At 30.9% G+C, this 21479-nt stretch overlaps 2 protein-coding genes across 3 annotated transcripts in view; both read left to right on the top strand.

Annotated features, from left to right (window-relative positions):
• The first annotated feature begins 2541 nt into the window (after nt 1–2541).
• On the top strand, nt 2542–6992 carry LOC124543310 (nuclear receptor subfamily 2 group E member 1). Its single transcript, XM_047121491.1, has 4 exons — nt 2542–2572; nt 5519–5755; nt 5832–6535; nt 6766–6992. Exons 1-4 carry the CDS (start codon nt 2542–2544, stop codon nt 6946–6948), a joined length of 1155 nt encoding a protein of 384 aa, XP_046977447.1. The 3' UTR covers nt 6949–6992.
• A 5577-nt stretch (nt 6993–12569) lies between these two features.
• LOC124543373 (calcium-binding mitochondrial carrier protein SCaMC-2) overlaps nt 12570–21479 on the top strand; it is a 33846-nt gene continuing 24936 nt past the window's right edge. The window contains exons 1-5 of one of the 2 annotated variants that reach the window (XM_047121569.1): nt 12570–12968; nt 14178–14301; nt 14407–14494; nt 14959–14985; nt 16584–16695. In XM_047121569.1, the coding sequence (XP_046977525.1) occupies nt 12777–12968; nt 14178–14301; nt 14407–14494; nt 14959–14985; nt 16584–16695 (543 nt within the window). In that variant the 5' untranslated portion in view covers nt 12570–12776. The remainder of the gene's footprint in view (nt 12969–14177; nt 14302–14406; nt 14495–14958; nt 14986–16583; nt 16696–21479) is intronic. The other variant, XM_047121570.1, reaches the window with a different exon arrangement.

Raw genomic sequence — 21479 nt, 5'->3', positions numbered from 1 at the left:
TATCTAGATCCGAAATAATATATATACTTTATATATATACTTTAGAAGAAGTATATAATAAAAAAATAAAAGTTCAATTATGTTATCTATCTATACGCAACTTCTAACTTGTTGATACAGCATTTTTAAATATATATTTATTTACTAAGTCGTCGTACCCGTCGTCCTTCAAACGTATGTAGTTGAAATTAGACAGTAAAAAATTGCTCTGCCGTCTTAAAATCTCAATCTCTGACTCCTTGGTAAACCGATAGTAATTTAAATTGATTTAGAGTTTGATAGAGATTTAAGGATATACTCGTATATAACGAGATCTTTTCAGATGATCCATCTCGTACCATCTAAAATTGCAAATCTTTTAACAGATAAAATCTTTTTACGAAATATATCTATAAGTTATAGAATATCGTACTGACATTGTTGTTCAATGTTCAATGATTATACTGTAACTTTACAATGAATGCAGATATTAATAACTTGTTTTATTCTACACTAGGTGCACTTGCGGATTTCATTGCGCGATATTAAAAGTTTACCACATAGACAGGTAAAAAAAATAGCCCATGTCTCAGAGCTCAAACTATCAACAAAATAAAGGTTTAATCGTGAAAAAGTAGCAGAGCTAATTTCGCATTTATAATATTGGTGGGGATTATATAGTGATAAAATTTCATATCTAAAACATATATTTTTATTACTGGCTGGCGTTAAATTAATTTACAATTAAAAACGATAACCGATGCTGGTGTTAAAATTTATATAAATTAATTTTCACTTACTTGTTAACTCGTTAAAGTTTTACCAATAATGTGTTTTGGACACGCTTATTGACAATTAATTTTAAGTTGTTGGAACATTAACAGTAGTCGATAACTGTTTTCCTTCTCTGACGATAAAGTAACTTCGCCGTGTAAGTCATATTTAATAAAAAATACATATAATATATATTATGTATGTATATTTTATTTATTTTTATATTTTTAAAACATAGATAAATCTGAAATATTTTATGACTTATTGGTTTGTTATATATATTGGGACAATAAAACACGAGTGTTATAGTTATTTGCAATGTTATTTCTTGTTAATTTTCTTAAATGTGCAATTAGTAATTTTGTTTTTTTTTTTTTTTTTTTTTTTTTTAAATATTTGTCAAAAAAAGACTTGTTCTTCCTTGCAATAAAGTTTCAATATGCCTATAAATGTCAAAAAATTAAAGATCAATTTAAAACCTATATGTGGTTTTCACAAGGGCAATTATTATATTATTATAATACATTGCATGTATTTAAATAATACAAAAAAAAAAAAACCATTCAAACACAACGGATCGTCTAAAAAATGTTTTAAGGTCCAGTCAAAGTCATAATTGTCGAAAATATTACCTACAGTACATTTTTTGTATCGCAATTTCAAAAGCAAGAAGCTACCGACTTTCCGATGTTATTATTGACGATGCCTTTGTTAATAACCCTCCAAGGCGCACCGGGCCCATTCGATCCGGCACGGCTCATCCGTGCCATTGTGCCTTCCTACTTATTGAGATTATCCCTACATAATTACCTGTTTTGCGAAACTGTAATTACGGTTTAAAAAAAACAACTTTTGCTTCTCTGTGTCCGACAAACAAATAATGGAGTGCGAAGTCTCCGGCTACTGTAGATTCCAAAGATTTATCTATTGACGCAAATTACTTATGTTTTCTTTTTGTACGAAACATGGATTAGAGACATAAATGAATCTGCAGAAAACTTTAAATCAATAGTGTAAAAACATCAAGTATATTTAACTCACAAAAAAAATATTATTTTATTCGATACATTTTGATTTAAGAATAATTATTATATAATTAGATGAGCGTTCCAAAAAGTTTGAATAAAACTATTTCTCACACATAAATACCTCATTGGTGAAACCGCAAGTGCTTAAAAAGAATTAAGTGTTAGCCACTCGATAGTACTTGAGCTAAAAGCCGTTTAGTTCAAAGAGTAGCCACTAGAACAATATGAATAATGAACAAAATTACAAGTAGCTCTCCGCTTTATGCCAAAAAGATGTCAGCTCGGCCGCAGGAACAATAGCTCATTATTTTCGTACATTTGTTGCGATTATTTCGTTTTCTTTTCTTTTTCTTTAGACTTTGTATATGATTTTGAGGGCCCTTAAAAACCGCAAGGGATGGTGTAGCACTTGAAGGTTCATTTCACATGAAATAAAGTGTGTGAAAAATATTTAATCGCCATAAAAGATTCTAAAAATGAGAATAAATATATATTTCCTACAATCTTTATCAGATTTTGCATTTTACATATATGTTTGTACAATTTCTCAACATTTTTTTATTCGAATTAATTAATATTGAAACCCCTTTCGATTTATAATTTTATAAACATATGTTGTCAGCAATATGTATTATCTATATTTTATGAATATCAAAAATGATTAAAATAGTCTGTTATATAATCTGTAAACAATTATAATACTCATATAATATGTCGAAATCGTCATTTGTTTCAGAATATGAAAAATTAATTAAGCAAAATGGAAATGCAGTCAATGTCAGCTTCTTCAAGTAAGTACCCAGTTATGATATTCAAAGAATGATCTTAGTTATAAATCTGAATATAGTTATAGTGTTAATTAGTAAAAAAATAGGAAGATGTCGTGTCACATATAATTTAGATGTAATGGTATTCCCACGAGCGCATGCGCATCTGCGCCCGTTCTCACCCCATACAGCTCTTCGCAAATTAGCTCGATGACGATACTATCAGTTATCATATATTGGGTCCCAATAGTTATCATGAACCATTTTAAATAAGTATATGTTGGATGGCACGAAATGGGGTCATAACGATGTAGGTGCTTTTAAAATGCCTACTTTTTTGGCAATTTAATGATTGTTTTCGTTCCTTGTTACTTATTTCAAACGTAGTATTATTAGTAGGTAGTCGTATATCTGGTTGATATAATATGTATATTTAACGCAAGATTTTTGTTTTGTTTTTTTTAATTTATATGTATTTTTTATACATAAGAAATGATTTTGTTTATTAATGAATGAAAAATAATATTAATTATATTTTGATAGAAAGTTGAAAAATACATTGAGTAACATTGGAATTAAAACAAAACTGATATGTTAGTTTGGTAAATAAATTTTTTTAATTTTTTTAGTCTTCGATAAAAATATTAATATGTTTTAAAATTTAGGAAATATTTTTTAAAAGTAAAAAATTCATAAAAACGTCGTTCGTTGTCACCGTAGATGTATGTTTGCAAATCGTGTATTCGATACGTTAATTTAAAGCACATTAACGTGGGAAAATGTAAAAATAAATGATATTGATAAATTACGAAGAGCATCCCGTTCCCTATCAGTAACAATTAATAGCGTTCGTTTTCGATATAACCCTGCGTAGGTGTCACGCGATGTTAACTACAGGTGAAGTATCTCACGGGTGACGCTCATCGCTAAACAAGCTGCAATGAAACGAAAATTATAATTGATGAGTGTTAATAATGTTATGGAATACATTATTTTAAAGTGGATAATTAGAATGGTTTAATGAAGAAAGCTTACGTACCTAGTTGTTTTTGTCCTAGTTACTTAAATACCTATTTATAATTTTATCCTAAATATATACATATAAAATTATGTAATGCGTTCTTAAGTTATATAAAAAAGTCACTGTCGGTATATAGATGAGATATAATATTTTGACCATGATAATGTTAACTTTATTTATGACTTTAAGTGTCGAATGATTTCATTGCATATTTAAAAACGAAAAATAATAAAACAAATTCACACCGTTGGTTATTTTGCTTCTTTAAAACTAAAATTTAATCCCTTTTCTTGGAAATTCTCTGTAAAACTATCTTGTTATTTAATTTATTAAACATTGAGATTTAAAAAAATCTGTAATATAGCTATGATGTATGAGAATAAGTAAAATAAAATAAAACTGAAAGAGAAAATTGACATCTTATAATTTGTTGTACAAAATTTAATTATCTCTAGTCTATCGTCTGTATTTGTTCTTTTATTAAGACGTTATAAATTGTTCCCAAGCCCTACTTCTTAGCTTTTGTGCTTGCCTTTGTCTATAGTCGAGTTTTGTGAATCTTTTTTTTGATCATCTTATATTCGACACCGCGTTTCCTGCCTCGCAAGTGTACGCATTCATGTGCACCGTTTTATTCGGAATGTCGTATTGTATGGAAGTGCCTTTGTGCCTTTTCGACTATAGTCGTGTTTGGAGGTGTATTAATATAGCCATATTATCTGCTCTCGCTAAACGGTTTGTTGTGCCGTGGGATCGTTCTGAGGACGAACAAACAATGCAGATTATCGTGTACGATTTTTTACACGTTGCCAGAAGTGAATTTAGCTTACACCGTTTATGGAATAGTTGATAATAATCATTGAGTGATCTTTAACTGTTAGAATTTCTTTCAGCCTTTGTGTAAAAAAAAATTTAGGTATTTGAAAAACTTTCATAAATTGTAAAAAATATTAATTAATAACTTTCTTAAACTCGTACATTTTCTAAATCTGATCTATTTGTATGTCAAAACACATTTATAGGTATTTTCATTAACTATATATATTTTTGTAATACGTTCATTATTTATATATAACATACAACACAAAAGTATGTTTTTTTACAATATAAACGGCTGCTAAATAACCAAACTGTCACAAAATTATACAAATTGAATGCGATAATAAATTACCGGGTGGAGTCACCCTATGAAGGGCGGGGCTTAACCACCCAGTCCTGCCTTGATGATATTATAATTCTTTAAAGTGTCATACTCTGTCAGCATTAAATTTATGACAGTTTTTTTAGACTCCTTTAAATAACATTTAGGTACAAGTACTTTATTTGACTTTACATAAGTACAAAAGAATTACGAGAGATGTGGTGAGACATCCGTTATCAAAAAAAGAGAATAAATAAAAGTTACGAACGCCGCATGCATTACCAGTAATTTTTGTCTAGCTCTGATTAGTATGACTGGAATATATAACTAACACTCCATTCGGATCCTTACACACCACAGAAAATTATCGTACATACTGTATGTGTTTATATAAAATTTTTGACCACAAAAAAAACTATTTCGATTAATACTTTAATTAGGAAAGTGTTTATGGTATCAATACAAAGTCATTTTTTCATTTAAAAAACAACAATACATCGTGAAATATTTGTCTTTAGCTACGTAAGCCTGAAGCAATATAGCTTGGAGGACTAACTTTCTTAGAATTTATGTGATATTGATGATACAGACATGATTTTATTAACGTTTTATGTCGCATAACCACTAAAGTAAAACTCAAATAAATATATTCAAAATAATTACTGTAGAAAAAAATGTCGCCCCATAATTTTACCCACTAGGCTTTCCCCTAATATGTGATAGGTGGACAGGCCGGCCCCTTCAGGTTTATAATATGAGAATAAAGCAGATTTAAACTACAACCACTAAAGTTGTATCTTTTTGGCAGGTCGTATTTTGTACGATGTTCCTTGTGCCGTATGTCGTGATCATTCTTCGGGGAAACACTATGGTGTATTTGCCTGCGACGGCTGCGCAGGATTTTTTAAGAGATCTGTTCGAAGAGATCGCCGCTATGCATGTAAAGCGAGGAATCCCGGAGCATGCTTAGTTGACAAGGCACATCGTAATCAATGCCGAGCCTGCCGTTTGGCTAAATGTCTCGATGTAGGAATGAACAAAGACGGTAAGTTATAAAATTAAGTTGTGTAAATAGAGTCATACAAATAAAGCATAAGATATAATTTATATTTCTTTTTCAGCGGTTCAGCATGAAAGGGGTCCCAGAAATTCTACCCTACGACGACAAATGGCGTTATTCTTAAAAGACCCAGCTATTCCATCTCAAGACATGTCACTAACGGTGCCCCCCGTTTTAGATTTGGCTTTGCCCAAACATAATCTAATGCCACCCCCTCCGTCTGTATCTCTGTTTCATAATCCATACCATTCTTACAGTAGACTCAATTTTTTACCTCTGACGTCGTGTCAACCTCAAGTGCCATCGCCTCCTCCTATCACTGCTTCTCTACTCAGTCCAAACGACCCTGAAGCCATGTGCGAAGCTGCAGCTAGATTGTTATTTATGAACGTAAAATGGGCTAAAAACGTCCCTGCTTTCGCATCTTTATCACTTTCCGACAGGCTTCTATTATTAGAGGAATCGTGGCGAGATCTTTTTGTAATAGGTTCGGCGCAATTTCTTTATCCCCTTGATTTGAAAATTCTACTCAACGCTAAAAATTTGAGAATAGATTGTAAAGATATAGAAGAATTTCATACGGCTCTTGCTGAATTTGCAAAAATCCGTCCGGATAGCAACGAATACGCGTGCCTTCGAGCAATCGTACTGTTTAAAACTAGTTTTGGGGACAAAAACAATTTGACTAATACTGAAATAAAAAAATTCCAAGATCTTCCTGCTGTCGCTGCTTTGCAGGATCATTCACAAGTGATCCTTAATGAGGTAAATATATTTTATTATTACATACACATATATATCTTTAATACTGAATAATCAAAGCCAAGGATTTTTTTTTGTAGACAGATCCTTAAAAATTTAATGATAGATTTTGTTTTTATTAATATTGAGTCTGATAATTCTCTGTAATTTTGAATTTAGTATCTGAAAGTGTGAAATCATTTCAAAAATATATCTGTGTAATAAATGTAAAATATATTTTTTTATTTTCACAGTATACGGCTCGTATGTATCCTCTCGATGTTACACGCTTGAGTCAGTTGCTCCAGGTGCTATCAGTCGTCAGAAGAGTCTCCAGCAGTACTATTGTAGAGCTCTTTTTTAGGGCTACTATTGGTGATATACCCATCGAAAGGATTATAAGTGATATGTATAGAAGTGGAAAAGATTCTTCATAAACGTTTACTCGTATTATTATTATTAATAAGCAGTAATTACAATTGACAATCGAAATTGTCGAAACATATTTACTATACATAAAATGATTTTTACCAGTTGGTAATTATTTTTTTATATAAAATGTGATAATTATTTACTTAAAGTAAGTTACTAATTTAAGCTTTTGTTCTAAATAAAAGGAAATCTTGTACAAACTGTATTGAATAACTCAAAACGTTTTATCTTTAAGGTATTAAAATTATTTTGGCGCTGTAATTCATGTAATATAAGCAAACGATTAAATTATAAATAAATTAGTTCTAGTCATAAAAGAGATTTGGCATTTATCATTATTTTCATTTTAAAAATAAACATATACCTTTTATTATATTTCTATTATACACCTACATATATTTTTTTATTTGTAATTTTATCATTTTTATTCCTTTTGATATATGATGTATTATGTGTTTATGGTAGTAGAGTCGTTTATATATGTATATACATAACAATATTATATGTAAGAATATAGCATACATAAAGCAACAACAAATAACATAGCGCAAATTTAAAAATAAAATATGTATTATGTATGCACATATATTTTACTACAGTCGTAATTTTTATTACTATTATATTTTATCATTATTAAAATACAACTATAGAGCTATAAATAATTTTATATATGTACTGTTGTTCGTTGATTACTAGCTAGTGATTAAACACATAAATGATTAAAAATATATGCTTCTTTATAGAAACATGTATAATTAATAATTTAAATTTATAAAAATTGATCACCTGATCCTGTCTCACACAAAGTGGTTAATATAAAATAGGGCTATATACAGTACAGCATAGAAATGTATGTATCTTTATTGCACAGGCTAAATCTATTTATTTATAGGTATATGTTGTTTATCGAATTTGAAGAGGACGTTTAATTTTTTATCTTTATAATTCAATACAATAGAGCGTGGCTTTTCATCATAATAATTATTGCATATTATGATAGAGCCCCCCGTTCAGTTGTCATCGAGCAAACAAACCCAAAACGTACATCAGTACGTCTGCTGTGACTAGTGACATGTGTGCGCTTCGTTTATATTGTGTCTAAATCCCCGATTAATCTCCAACTTTTATGAGCTTTTGTTCACTACTATTCAATTTTTTTTCTGCAACGGCCTCTTTTGTTGTCGGTACTTTTAACGTGCTGATGTAATATATGCTTTAAATTGACGCAGTAGAATCTAAAGCGCTACTACAAAATTAATTCGTCATATTTTAGGAGTTTTTGCTCTATTTTTATAGACATAAGATTGACTTCACAATGTCATGTATGTCCTTGCGAAGACCCGCATTAACTTTTGGAGTTTAGTCTTTCGGTCACGTCAGTCAATTTGTGTATTGTCATTTTGACATAATAGCGATGCCATCCCAGCGGACTTATTGGTTGAAACCCGATGAAAGTTACCTCATATTTTTGACAAATATATTTTGCATCCTTGTCTTCAGTGACATTTATTTACGGGTGGAAGAGGAACAGTAATATAATAGAAATGTGAATGAAAGACCTACTTAGCAAAATATGCCTCGATTATTAAGTGATTTTAATAAAGTATAATAGGGTGGTTGTGTATTAGGTTTACATTTGTCAGGGTTACGTTGTCAGGGTTTTGACGACGTTATAACACAATAAAAATTGGCGTGTACTGTTTATCAAACGAATTTGTTAACGTAGATACTGAGACAATAGGGTATTGCATAAATAATAATTTAAAACACTACAGAAAAACATTTGATGAAATATACAATAAAATAAATTAAACACCATTTATTAGATGGACTTTAGAGGATTTTACAACCTGAATAACTTCTATCTGGTTCCGATGAGTAGGTACAAATAGTAGCCACATTATTGACTTATATTCGAATATTAAATGTAAATAATAATAATAATAAATATGAGACAACATCACATACATTACTCTCATCCCAATGTAAGTAGCTGAAGCACTTGTGTTATGGAAATCAGAAGTAACGACGGTACCACAAACACCCAGACCCAAGACAACATAGAAAACTAATGGTAATCTATGTACATCGACTCGGCCGGGAATCGAACCCGGGACCTCAGAGTGGCGTACCCATGAAAACCGGTGTACACACCACTCGACCATGGAGGTGTAATTTATTAATATGAAATTATATTGAAAAACATGATGTTCTAGCTATATGAAAGAAAGGATCAGAAACATCGGGATTCGACGTTTGAAAATCTCGACCTTAATTTATTGATGAACATTTAATATACTTATATGTTTTTTTATTTATGTGTAAACGGACAATTAATATGCCTCCTGATGGTCACCATTGCGCATAGACATTGGTACTATCTATACATGTAATAAAGTTGGAGTTTCTGTTTTTAATATTAAAATAACAGCTTTTTATTAAATGCATATGCATGTACATATATATGGTACCTATACCAAAATAACAATTTTTGTCTGTCTGTCTGTATGTTCCGACTAATCTCTGGATATGCTGGACCGATTTTGACCGGACTTTTTTTGGCAGGTAGCTGATGTGATAAGGAGTAACTTTTTTATAAATGAATAACTAAATATTGGACAATCATTACTTACAATTACATAAATTACTCTGATCATAATGTAAGTAGCTAAAGCACTTGTGTTATGGAAAATCAGAGGTAACGAAGGTACCACAAACACCCAGATCCAAGACAACATTGAAAACTAATGAACTTTTTCTACACTGACTCGGCCGGTAATCGAACCTAAGGGTGGGGTACCCATGAAAACCGGTGTACACACTTTTCGACCACGCAGGACGTCGGTCGTAGGTTTTTATAGATTTATATACTTAGTACTATTTACAAGAGCATAATTTTTTCATTACGTCATTGATTGACATAAATATTTAAGTATTATTTTAATAATTATAAATTATACATTCATAATAGTTAATTTTTTTTTATTTAAAGTTTTAGTTGCCGTATGTAGAACCATACAGGTGATAACAAATGAATGCGATCTATGTAGAAAAGAGAAGAATATTCTCGTGGTTCAGGATATGTCTCTCCTCGTCCTGTGCACGCCTTCAGCTCGACGTGACACAGCTTACGCGACAGAAAGTCTACTTTAATAAAAGTCTTGCTCTAAAAACTCTTAATAAGTACATTATCATAAAGTAATGGCATGAACTGATTTTTTCCACTTGTTAGCATCATATAAGCATGGTTCGACTAGTGAAAACTGACAATTCGAGATGGTGCTTCGAGATAACAGTGAAATAAATAAATATTATCACAACTTGAGAATAATAAAACAAATCTAAAATATTTTCTTTTTTTACTAGGCTGACGAACATATGGGCCATCTGATGGTAAGTGGTCACTATCACCCACCCAGGCGGGCTTGCACTAAGCCCTACCACCAAGTAAAAAAAAGAACAATAAATCTGCAAAGGCAAAGGATTGATACAGCAAAGCCGTCTGCTGTATATAGCATACGACACTTATTAAACATGTGTATAATCATAATAAATATTGATTACCAATTTCACTGTTATGGATGCCAAAGTGACTAACGCTCCACAAAACGTAAACGATGAGACACTTTTGATGACAAACATAAATACACTTTTTTCAAATGTGTAAAAATATAGGATTTTGAAAATTTCATAAATAACGATATATTATGAGTTAAAAAATGGTTCTTTATTAACGAAAGTTGAAAATAATTCCTAATTAATTTAAAAATCCATAAATAAAAATACATTTTTTTAAAGGTTTGGCCGGGCTTATGATGTAGTCACTTGCTTGTTAACCTTGCTTGCCTACTATATGTAGCACCATTGCTGGCCCATATTGTCCAAGTGGCGTTTTCGCGCGCTATTTAAATATGGATTTTTTAATATGATAACCAGTCGAAAAGCCTATTATTGCACGAGCATTTCCCTTAAAAATATTCATTTTCGTTAGTAACCAGACAGATTCCATAGACGCTGTGACTAAACAATACTATTATTCCTAATACTTTCAAATGTTTTGAGATTCAAAATTAACGTACATTCGAATATAGAAAAGTTCCAAATTCAAAATTGTCGGGAAATATGGAAACGACAAAACTTAGGTATGCCAAGTATGTTCTTTAGAGCCTATTAACGTTGCGTAAAAATATACTATTTTTAGTATAGGCGAAATAACTGTCGAATTTTTTTTTACGACACAATAAAAGCTTTTAATTCTATTGATAAATAACGAGGTCTCGTGATTTATGACATAAATTCTGTAAATTTAACTATGATATCCTTATTTTATTTTTTCTTCGTTCTTATCTCGTTACTTTCTCAATTTATTTTGTTCAATGATAGAAGTGTTGGTTTCATGTAAAACAATTAACTCTAAAGCGACTGCTGCTCTGTCTGACACCCTGTACTGATCTCATCTGAGCGAAAAGAAGACTCTGTGTTAAGTTTTCTCTCTTTGCCGGATGAAAGCCTTCGCTGTTGCTGGATGGGTTATTGCAACTCTTGAGTTGCAATATCGGTGTTATCATCGGGCATTTCCTTTAACGATGTTTGTTCATGGAGAACACTTGACCAATACGTTGGTCTCATTAAATTTGAGATAATAACTTTAAAAAATATATTGTACATGTGATTAAAGTTGGAAGTCATGCTTTCTCAATATACTTTATATTTTAAAATACATAGGGAAATTTTGCCCCTAATATTCACCAGATAAATATATATTAAAGATATATAATAAAAAATATGATCAGAAATAATGGATCCACATAAATGTCTAAAATTTAACGTGGCAGAAAAAGGAATAATTTGACAATCAAGAAGTATTTTTATTGCTACTTATATCTAGTTTAGTGAATTAGAAGTAAGCAAAGTTACTGACAGAGGCAAAATGAAACTTCAGAAAGAAATGGCAATATTTTCGTTTCTGTCAAATTAGAAATTGACAGCAAAAGAACTGACAACCGGAAATGTAATTCCAATGTAAACAATTAATAGTTTTAATGGACCAATAACAATGTCACTTTAATTACAATTTACACCACGTAAGTAATTTGTCCGTAATAATCTTCTTAATTAAAATGTTTAAGAAAGATTATTTTCTTTATTTTAAATAACATTTAAAAACTTTTTGAAATGTTGATTAATATAAACAACCTACTGTAGGTACCTAATATATTGAAACTATAAAATAAAAATACGGTAGCTAGTACAACGTAATATACAACGAACACAAAATTAATATTTTTGTTTTACAGAGACTAACTATATGTAACATTCTTCTTAAAATACTTAATTTCATACCTATTTCTATATCTACCTTTAAAATCAAATTACACAATTGTTCGACATATAAGTCTACTACAAAAGCTATTTAATAGTTTTATTTATTTGTCTACATAATGTAATATGACAATTACTGTAAAAAATTGTCTTTGAAAAATCAATAGACTAAAGTAATGTAACGTAACTTTCCACATTTACCATAGATGCCGCTACTTGTCCTATGGCCTAGAAAATTAGCGCAGGCCGCAGTGCTGTATAATGTAACTGTGTGAGTTTGTTCGTGTCAGGCTCTCGCCTCTCAGTATACTTACTTACACTACACTAACACCTTAGTAAGTTAGTACGCAAGTAGAAAGCTAGAAGATACCTGTCAAAATCGCTTGAATGAGAGCCGTGTGGAAATCCGCAAAAATGATTTTAGTCACATATTTTATTTAGGCTAAAGTAATGTATGCCAATATAAGACTGTATAAAGATTTTTCATCTTGTTCTCAAACAAGTAGTACTTATGCTGACGATAGACACCATGGTGCAGTGTCATCCGCCGCTGGAAATAGAGGAATTGCCAAAAGAAGACGAAGAAAGGCTCGAAAAACTTTTTTCTAAATTAGACAATGACGGAAATGGCAAAATTGACATTCATGATTTGTCTGTTGCCCTCAAGGAGTTGGCCCCGCACATTAATCGCAGCTATGCAGAGGTTAGAATTCAGCCTTTTATGTTAAAACTAACGGTGGTTTAATGAATTTTACTTTCTTTTACTGTAAAATACCACGTGATCGATTTTGTTCAAATTTGGAACATTAAGCTTTTGTTTTTCTTTAATCGATTTATCTGTGAACATTAACTGTATTTAGCGATATAATTTATAAAATAATATCTTTCTGACTTAAAAAATTCAAAAAGAAAGTATTATTTTCAGTACAAACGATTTAAACCACCGTCACGTAGATTCGTTACGAATATTTTTTACGTGTAACCAAATCCGTTAGAAGTGGTTACATTTCTCCATTTCTCCACTATTATATAAACCATTATGATTTTCTCATTTTCCATACAAATCTTGTTACAATCCATGACTCAAACATTTGATGAAATGTACTCATGTTTCATTAAATAAAAATCATTTATTACAATCAATTACTAGTATGCAAGTCTTATATAAAATGAGATAGTAATACATATACATATATATGTAATCATTGGAGTAGTTTTCCACTGGTTTACTCTAGGAATTAATTTTGCTTTCATAATTAACCTCGAAGTAAGAAGGATTGCAATTATATTCAATGAATGCATCCTCTGTTGTACTGTGTGGTTATTAACTAATATATATTTAACAGCTCATATGCAACTACATATATTGTTTAGTAATTTTGTAATATATATCTTTCAGAAGCTTTGTAATATGTTTAAACAAGGATATCAATTTGTTTTTCTAAAAAAGCATATTGTTCGAAAGATCACAGTTCAATGTAAAAATAGATTGTGTAGCATATTGAAATATTGTGCAGAAGAATAAAATTTCAATACATTAGCATGGTTTGCATGTTAGCTCGGAAGTAATACTTAAAATTCATAAGAAACATCAATGCACAGTTGGTAAAGGATATTCATGCGGTTTTTTAAAGATTCTGAAAAAATTATAAAACTTTATTTATTGAGATCAGTTTCTAGATTGTAGGTACATGAAGCCTTTGTAATATAACAGTCTTCTACTCTCTCAGTTGCCCTAGAATTAGATGTTCTTGACTTAATGGGATAAAGTTCCAAGTTCTTGACTTTGGGGTAGTGGCTGTAAATTAAGCCAATTTATAATGGTTGCGAAATGAATCACATTGTTGCTAGATATTATACATTTTATTAAATTATTGTTTTGCCTAAAACAGATGCAATTTTTACATTTCAGAAGTTTCTCGCTAAGACGGGGAAGGATCCCGGGGACGTTACTCTGTCGGAGTTCATTCACTATGTCAGAGAACATGAGAAGAATCTCAGGCTGCAGTTCTCACATTTAGATAAAAATAAAGATGGTTAGTAAATAAACTATAAGAACATCATACTGTTACACAAGAAGAACAGATGAGACACCTATGTGTTTATTAAAAGTATTAATTTAGTTATGTTTTAAATTTCAGGAAAAGTCGACTTGGAAGAGCTTATTTCTGCATTTGCTGACTTAGGTATTGCAATCGGAAGAAATGAAGCAACCAATCTATTGAAAAGGTGAGGAAATACCAATAGTTAAGAATGCGTAGCTATGTAGTTATTTATAATGCTTTGAAATTTTGTATTTTGCGATTGTTTTATATATATGACTTTGTTACATTGTAGTCATTAGTATTTTTAGTAACTTCAGTCGTTTTTCAAATGAATAGTCTTTTATTACCATTCATCAATAATGTGGGTGTGGCTTGCGAAGTAAAGGATATTTAAGTGCCAAATATATTAGTTGCATAAATTACACATAATCATTGCTCATTCATGTACTTTACAAGCATAATGACCTTGAAATAACGTAATAAGTGGATGTGTCTATTTATATTTTTATAAATATTAAACATTTATCTTAATTGAAACCTATTTTGTTCAAACTTTTTATTGTAACATAAAATCAATGTATATAAAAACAAAAATCTCAACATTTTTATAATAAAGTGTAATCTAAACGTAGGACATAAATGTTTCAGAAAAGCCGGTTTGCCAAAATACTGGTGGTAAGTCAAATGTATCATGTAGTTGCTGGCTTTGCAAAAAATGTACATAAACATTGTACTGTCGACACATTGTTTGAAAATAACAATTATTTTTTTTTGAATCCATATACTAATGATTGCTGGCGACTCTCAACAATGTCTTTGTTTGTTAAAATGTAATTTGATTATTTACAATTGTCCATTTGTGAATCTTGCAAAATGTTATGTAATAATCCGTTCCTCGTGGAATTTGTGCTTTTCTACCATCAGCATTGAATCACCTCATTACGTAACGCGGAAAATAAACTAATGAAATCATATCCTAGAAAGATTGACAGTTTTTAAAAAGAAAACTCTACTACCAATGTAACCTATAGTGATTATTGATTATTCAAGGTTTTTCGAAAAATTAAATCAACATCACACAAGCTTATTGTTGTATCATAAATTGCTTACCAGCTCTTAGAATGAATCGTATTATACGTTTTATGTTTATATATATGTAAATGTTAAATAAAAAATGTTTTTGTAAATAAAGCTTAATTTGCTAATGAGATACGTGATAAGATATTGACCAGTGATTATTATTCGCACGATTGGTTCGTTACGGTTTCTCGAAATTGGAAAATGGTAATGGCCTGCATTATGTTCTAAATTACTTAAATGAAATGTTGCTAACAGCTGATATTTATTTTGTAATTTCTGTTTAGAGAACTAGCAATTTTAAACAATATATATTATATTTATAAGAGCTATCTGAAAGTGTAAACATTTAAATCGAAATATGATAAAATAAATGAATTCTCATGTTAGAAAGAATAATTACTTTAAAAATATTAAAATGCAACGCATGCTAATATTAATGTTAAATATTTATTGAATTTTTTTAAAGTAATTATTTCAAGATACATTTTGTGGCTCAAAGATAAAATATAAAATAAATTTATATTTACCAGTAACCGTAGATATGTAGTTTTGTGAACAAACATATAACCAAAATGCTATACTACTATGTATAAATATGTTAAGAAAAAAATGGTTAGTCATAGGAAAATTATATAGACAGGGGAGTATGAAATTGGGCATATTTAAATCTTATATAAATTGATTAATAAAAATACACTACCATACGTATGACACATATGTATTTAAATAAGTTATTAATTTTAATATGAAACATTTTACTTATACGTCTAATGACGTATTTTTTTGACATTTGGTTATTTTTATGATAGCAATGATCCAGCTGTACCTTATTTTCCGTTTGTTTTGAATAATGTGTCTTTTCTTTTTGTTAATAATGTATCAAGGTCGAATACGGACCATCGAGCGACTACTATTATCAAAAATCGTACACCTTTTTTAATGTATTAAAAACAGCCCCTAAAAAATTGGCTTACATAATTCGTAAGGAACTATTTCATTTGAATGCATGAATGCACGAAGAGTTAGATTGGATAAATGTTAAGATGAATTACGATCGCAAATTAATAAATGATTATATTTTTGTTATTACAACCGGAAAGGAACTTCGTAACTCTATAGGTGTGATAGATGTTCGAACGTTTTTCGTTATGATATGCGATATAAGTGTTAATATAATATGGATTTGTTACCAGGATGGACCAGGACGGCAGCCTGAACATCAGCTACGACGAGTGGCGGGACTACCTCCTGCTGGCACCGGCTACCGACATACACGCACTCATACATTTTTGGAGGCACTCCACTGTGAGTACTATTTCTATTACAGGCAGTCCTCGACTTACGTCGTTTCGTCTTGCGTCGTTTCAAGTTACGTAAAAAAAAAGTAAAGTAAAGTTACAGCCTGTTAATTTCCCACTGATGAGATAAGGCCTCCTCTTCCATTAAGGAGAGAGATTGGAACATATTCCACCACGCTGTTCCAATGCGGGTTGGTGGAATGCACATGTGGCAGAATTTCGATGAAATTAGACACGTGCAGGTTTCCTCACGATGTTTTCCTTCACCGCCGAGCACGAGATGAATTATAAACACAATTAAGCACATATATATAGTGGTGCTTGCCTGGGTTTGAACTCGCAATCATCGGTTAAGATGCACGCGTTCTAACCACTGGGCCATCTCAGCTCTGTTACGTCCAACAATGTTTTGACACTATTCCTCAATCATACGTCAATTGTTTCGATTTCCGGCATAGAAGAGATGGAGATTCACTTGTCGCGAGGTCAAAGTGTCATAGCGAGAAGACTTACCTAACATGACGTAAGTACAAGGACTGACTGTACTTATTTCTATACTCAACAGTTTGTTATATCTGGAAAGAGTAAAAATGATACGGTGATTATTTATAAATCTCGACTATAATCTAACTATGAAAATATTTTATATAAAGAGATGCTAAGATATATCAGCATAGATTATCTTATATGTAATAATACTAACTTTTGTTCACGTCTTCGTGTATCGTTCGTCTGATTCTGTTAAATTATTATTGGTATGTTCGAGAGTATCTTATATGTACATAACAGTTAATATGCAATAGTTAGCGGGAGTATTGTTTTTGAACTATAAAAAAAATAATATAGATTATTCAAAAATACTACAACAATACTCACTATACAGTAAAACTGATTTAATTTCAATTTAATTTACTTTCTACCAACTATCCATCTAAAATTGAGACAAAATATATAAGCAGTCGGCGTGGCTTTTTTACATCTATATTAATCGTCATATGTATGTATACACAAAAAAAGTTACAATAACACCTATATTTTCGTTACAATAAATTTTATTAGTGAAAACTGAAAATCCTTTCAGACAGACACGCTTTTTTTTTGTTTTATATATGTAGTGATTGAAATTAGAATATTCTAGAAATCGATTGTTTCACTTTCACTTCGACCAAGACATTGGCATTCGTGACACATTAAGACGTGGCTTATCGTATCTATTATAGAATCAAAATGGATTGTTTTGTAAGACTTCGCTGATTGTCTCGTCTCATCGATCAACACAATCTTTTTTCGTGTTTTGACATTATATTTAAATGCTATTTACAGAAACGTGGTTACTAAATAATAAAACAATTTCAAGTACTTACGATACGTATAATATTTCGTACTTATTTGATTCCGTTCGTGTACTAACATAAAAATTATTAAAAGGCATTTGATAGACAATAAGATCGATATTAAACCCATCGTTATTAAAAAAACTCATTACTTAAAGGAATCAATAAAGTCTAATTTTAACTTTAGAGATGGAGAAATTGAAATTTCTTGTTTGTTTATTGAGCGTTCATGGAACAACAATGAATTTGTTTGAGTGATGTGATAGATTTATTTTTTTATAGCGATACTAAAAAACTATTACTGTAATATTTTATTCCGATATCATAGCAACGTGTGTCATACGCATATTGGTAACAGTCGTTAATATGTAGATGACTGACGTGCAGCGTTGTCGACGATTTATCTAGACAATAAAACAGGTATGAGAACGAGATTGACCCATCTTTGTGTCATTAGGGTTATGCTTGCATTTTAAATTTTACGAGTTACAATTATATTAATATGAGATGCTATTTCATTTTCATTTCATTTTCAACCGTGATTTTGCATGTGTGTTTTTATCTCTGTAAACATAGAATCTCTTTTGCATTTATAGTATGAGTTGAGATAGTATATGCTAAGGGATAGGGATAGTATGGAATTTAATCTAGGATTTTTTTTAAATACTTGAGTTTGAAGTGACCTCATACTGTTAAATACGGTAAGTTATCGGTTTCATCGTTGACAAAGTCGTTATTGCATCAAATAGCTTTATTAAATGCAACTTGGTGAAGTATATTATGCGAATATTCATAAAGACATAATAAGATAAGAAATAAATGAAACAAATATACGAACTTTATATGGTTAGGTAAGTCAGGTGTAACAACCATCGGGCGTCATCAGCAAGCCCTATCGTATAGGCGGATAATTCGGTAATTGAATCAATTTACTGCGGGCGCGGCTGTAGGCGGTGACTGTTTGTCTCTGTACAAACGCCACGTCATCACGATCTACCGCTGACGAGTTGCGACTAGATTGTACAAACAAATTATTGCATTGCGTTGTATTCAGAGTGACAACGAATTATCTCAACAAATAGATTACGTAACTCGTTATTCACACTGCCTGTTGATTGTCAAGATGCATCAACTTGGGAGTTGGGCATCGGCAGTTAGATGATCCTGATCTTTAGATTATATTTTTAACTATTGAAATATAATATATGACAGTGTTTCCTTATGATCGAGGGATTGCTCCACGACGGAAGCGGTCTGTGCATTTTATGTGTTCATAGGAAAAGGTCAGAGGAACACACTGATTTGTTTTTAAGGAATTAAATAATTTTGGAAAACAACGTAACCAAGTTTTTATTCCAACGGTGATATTGATAAAGAAATTTTAGTTTCTTTATTACAGGGGAGGTATAAGGCCCCTTTTTCACCCCTCCTGGCGCTTTAGTCCATAAATGTTGTTATGACCATAACTTACGATTTCGTAATCAAACTTAACACGAAACTTTTAAGAAATTGCCTTACCTTACATCGCAATCTCACATATTCGTGTTTACATTTTCACACATCAATACTTATGACATCGAGATTAAATTATAACTCGATTATACCTAAATATATGTCGTCTAATTGGGTTAAAACTTTAATTTGATGTCATTTTGAAATTTTAGTGTTTCTTTAATTAAAATAACAGTGTTTAAGGTTTCCTAAGTTCAGGTAACAATATGTTAAAATAAATTTGACCTTTCTAAATTATTGAAGTCATTCTAAAAATATAATTGTTCTTATTTATAATAGGGATTCATTTCACTTCGATTCATAGTATGAAATTTCTAAGCTAAGATTTACTGTCATTTCAAATAGGTATATATTTATAACACGTTACTGATTTTCATAATACTGAACGTAGCAATTTGCTGGAAAATGTCGTTTGCGAAGCTGATTAGTATCCATCACAGCCATTACGACTAACCATGTATGCCGTGTTGCAATTTGTAAATTGATTATAAAGGTCTTCACTCTGAAGGTCACGTCGTTGATAATGGGCTTGGTAATTATGAAAACTGTAGACTCTTGTGTCTTTCAATGAATCGAAACGGAATAGCAGAATATAAGGTAAAAGAGGCCTTGTATGGTCTCAACAACAACAGCCTGTAAATTCCCACTGCTGGGATATAGGCCTCCTCTCCCTTTCAGGAGCGGGTTTGGAACATATTCCACCACGCTGTTCCAATGCGGGTTGGTGGAATACACATGTGGCAGAAATTCAATGAAATTTGTCACATGCAGGTTTCCTCACGATGTCTTCCTTCACCACTGAGCACGAGATGAATTATAAAGACAAATTAAGCACATGAATCAGCGGTGCTTGCCTGGGTTTGAACCCGCAATCATCGGTTAAGATGCACACGTTCTAACCACTGGGCCATCTCGACTCATTGGTCTCAAATGAGACGAGAATTATTTAATTCTCCTAAAACTCCGTAGACAATGTAATAGAGCAGTTGGAAATATCAAAGATACCATATCTTTATCATTTAAGCTGCTAATTGTAATTCCACTTAGCGCTCATGAATGTATATTTCTAGTGAAACATATGATGATAGGTATGCAAATTGATTATGTTTATTATGAACGTCTAATGGACAATAATAATATATATTATTATCTCTTTGCTATACGTTGTTATCCATATTACGTACGAGTAACTAGGTAGTTACAGTAAAAGTATGTTTATATCGTTATATGTTTTATCTTTTAAAACATATTATAAAATATCATCTCACTTTCTGATTTATTTAAATTTAAATAAGTGACTTGGCTCGTTTCTCATTAAAAACGTAATTGTTATTGGATACACAAACATGTTTAATAATGCAAAAAAATATTGTAATTAAACTGAATAGTGATGATTTGTTTACTTTAATAATAAAGAACTACAGATAACAGGAATAGGTATATGATTGCGACGCTTATGGTCAAAGTACTGACTATTTTGGGCGGCGAACTTTCGGTGACTTATCTTACATTATAATTGATCCGAATACAGTGCTTGATTTGAATATAGTGTAGAACATATATTTTTCAAAATCAATCATTTAGAATTCACTGAATTTTATTCATTTTGTATATTTTTTATTCAGAGTTGAATGAAATTTATCGATCTTTACACGATGTATGATGTAAAAAAAATGCGTTTCGTTAATAAATATCGAATAAAGTTAATAAATTTATCGTTTACATTAACTTTCTTTTAAAATTAAAAAGAAAGTTAATGTAAACGATAAATTAAAACGGCTTGTTAGATATTTCAATGATTTTATCAATTCAAAGGGGGTTAGTGCTTTTAGATTAGTCATCAACACCCCAGAACGGGTGGTTGGTTATGCCTGATACTTTATTGTATTATATTTACAACAACAAACAACAACAACAGCCTGTAAATTCCCACTGCTGGGCTAAA

This window comes from Vanessa cardui, chromosome Z (assembly GCF_905220365.1).
Source record: "Vanessa cardui chromosome Z, ilVanCard2.1, whole genome shotgun sequence".
Taxonomy (NCBI): domain Eukaryota; kingdom Metazoa; phylum Arthropoda; class Insecta; order Lepidoptera; family Nymphalidae; genus Vanessa; species Vanessa cardui.
This window is presented reverse-complemented; position numbering and strand designations above follow the sequence as displayed.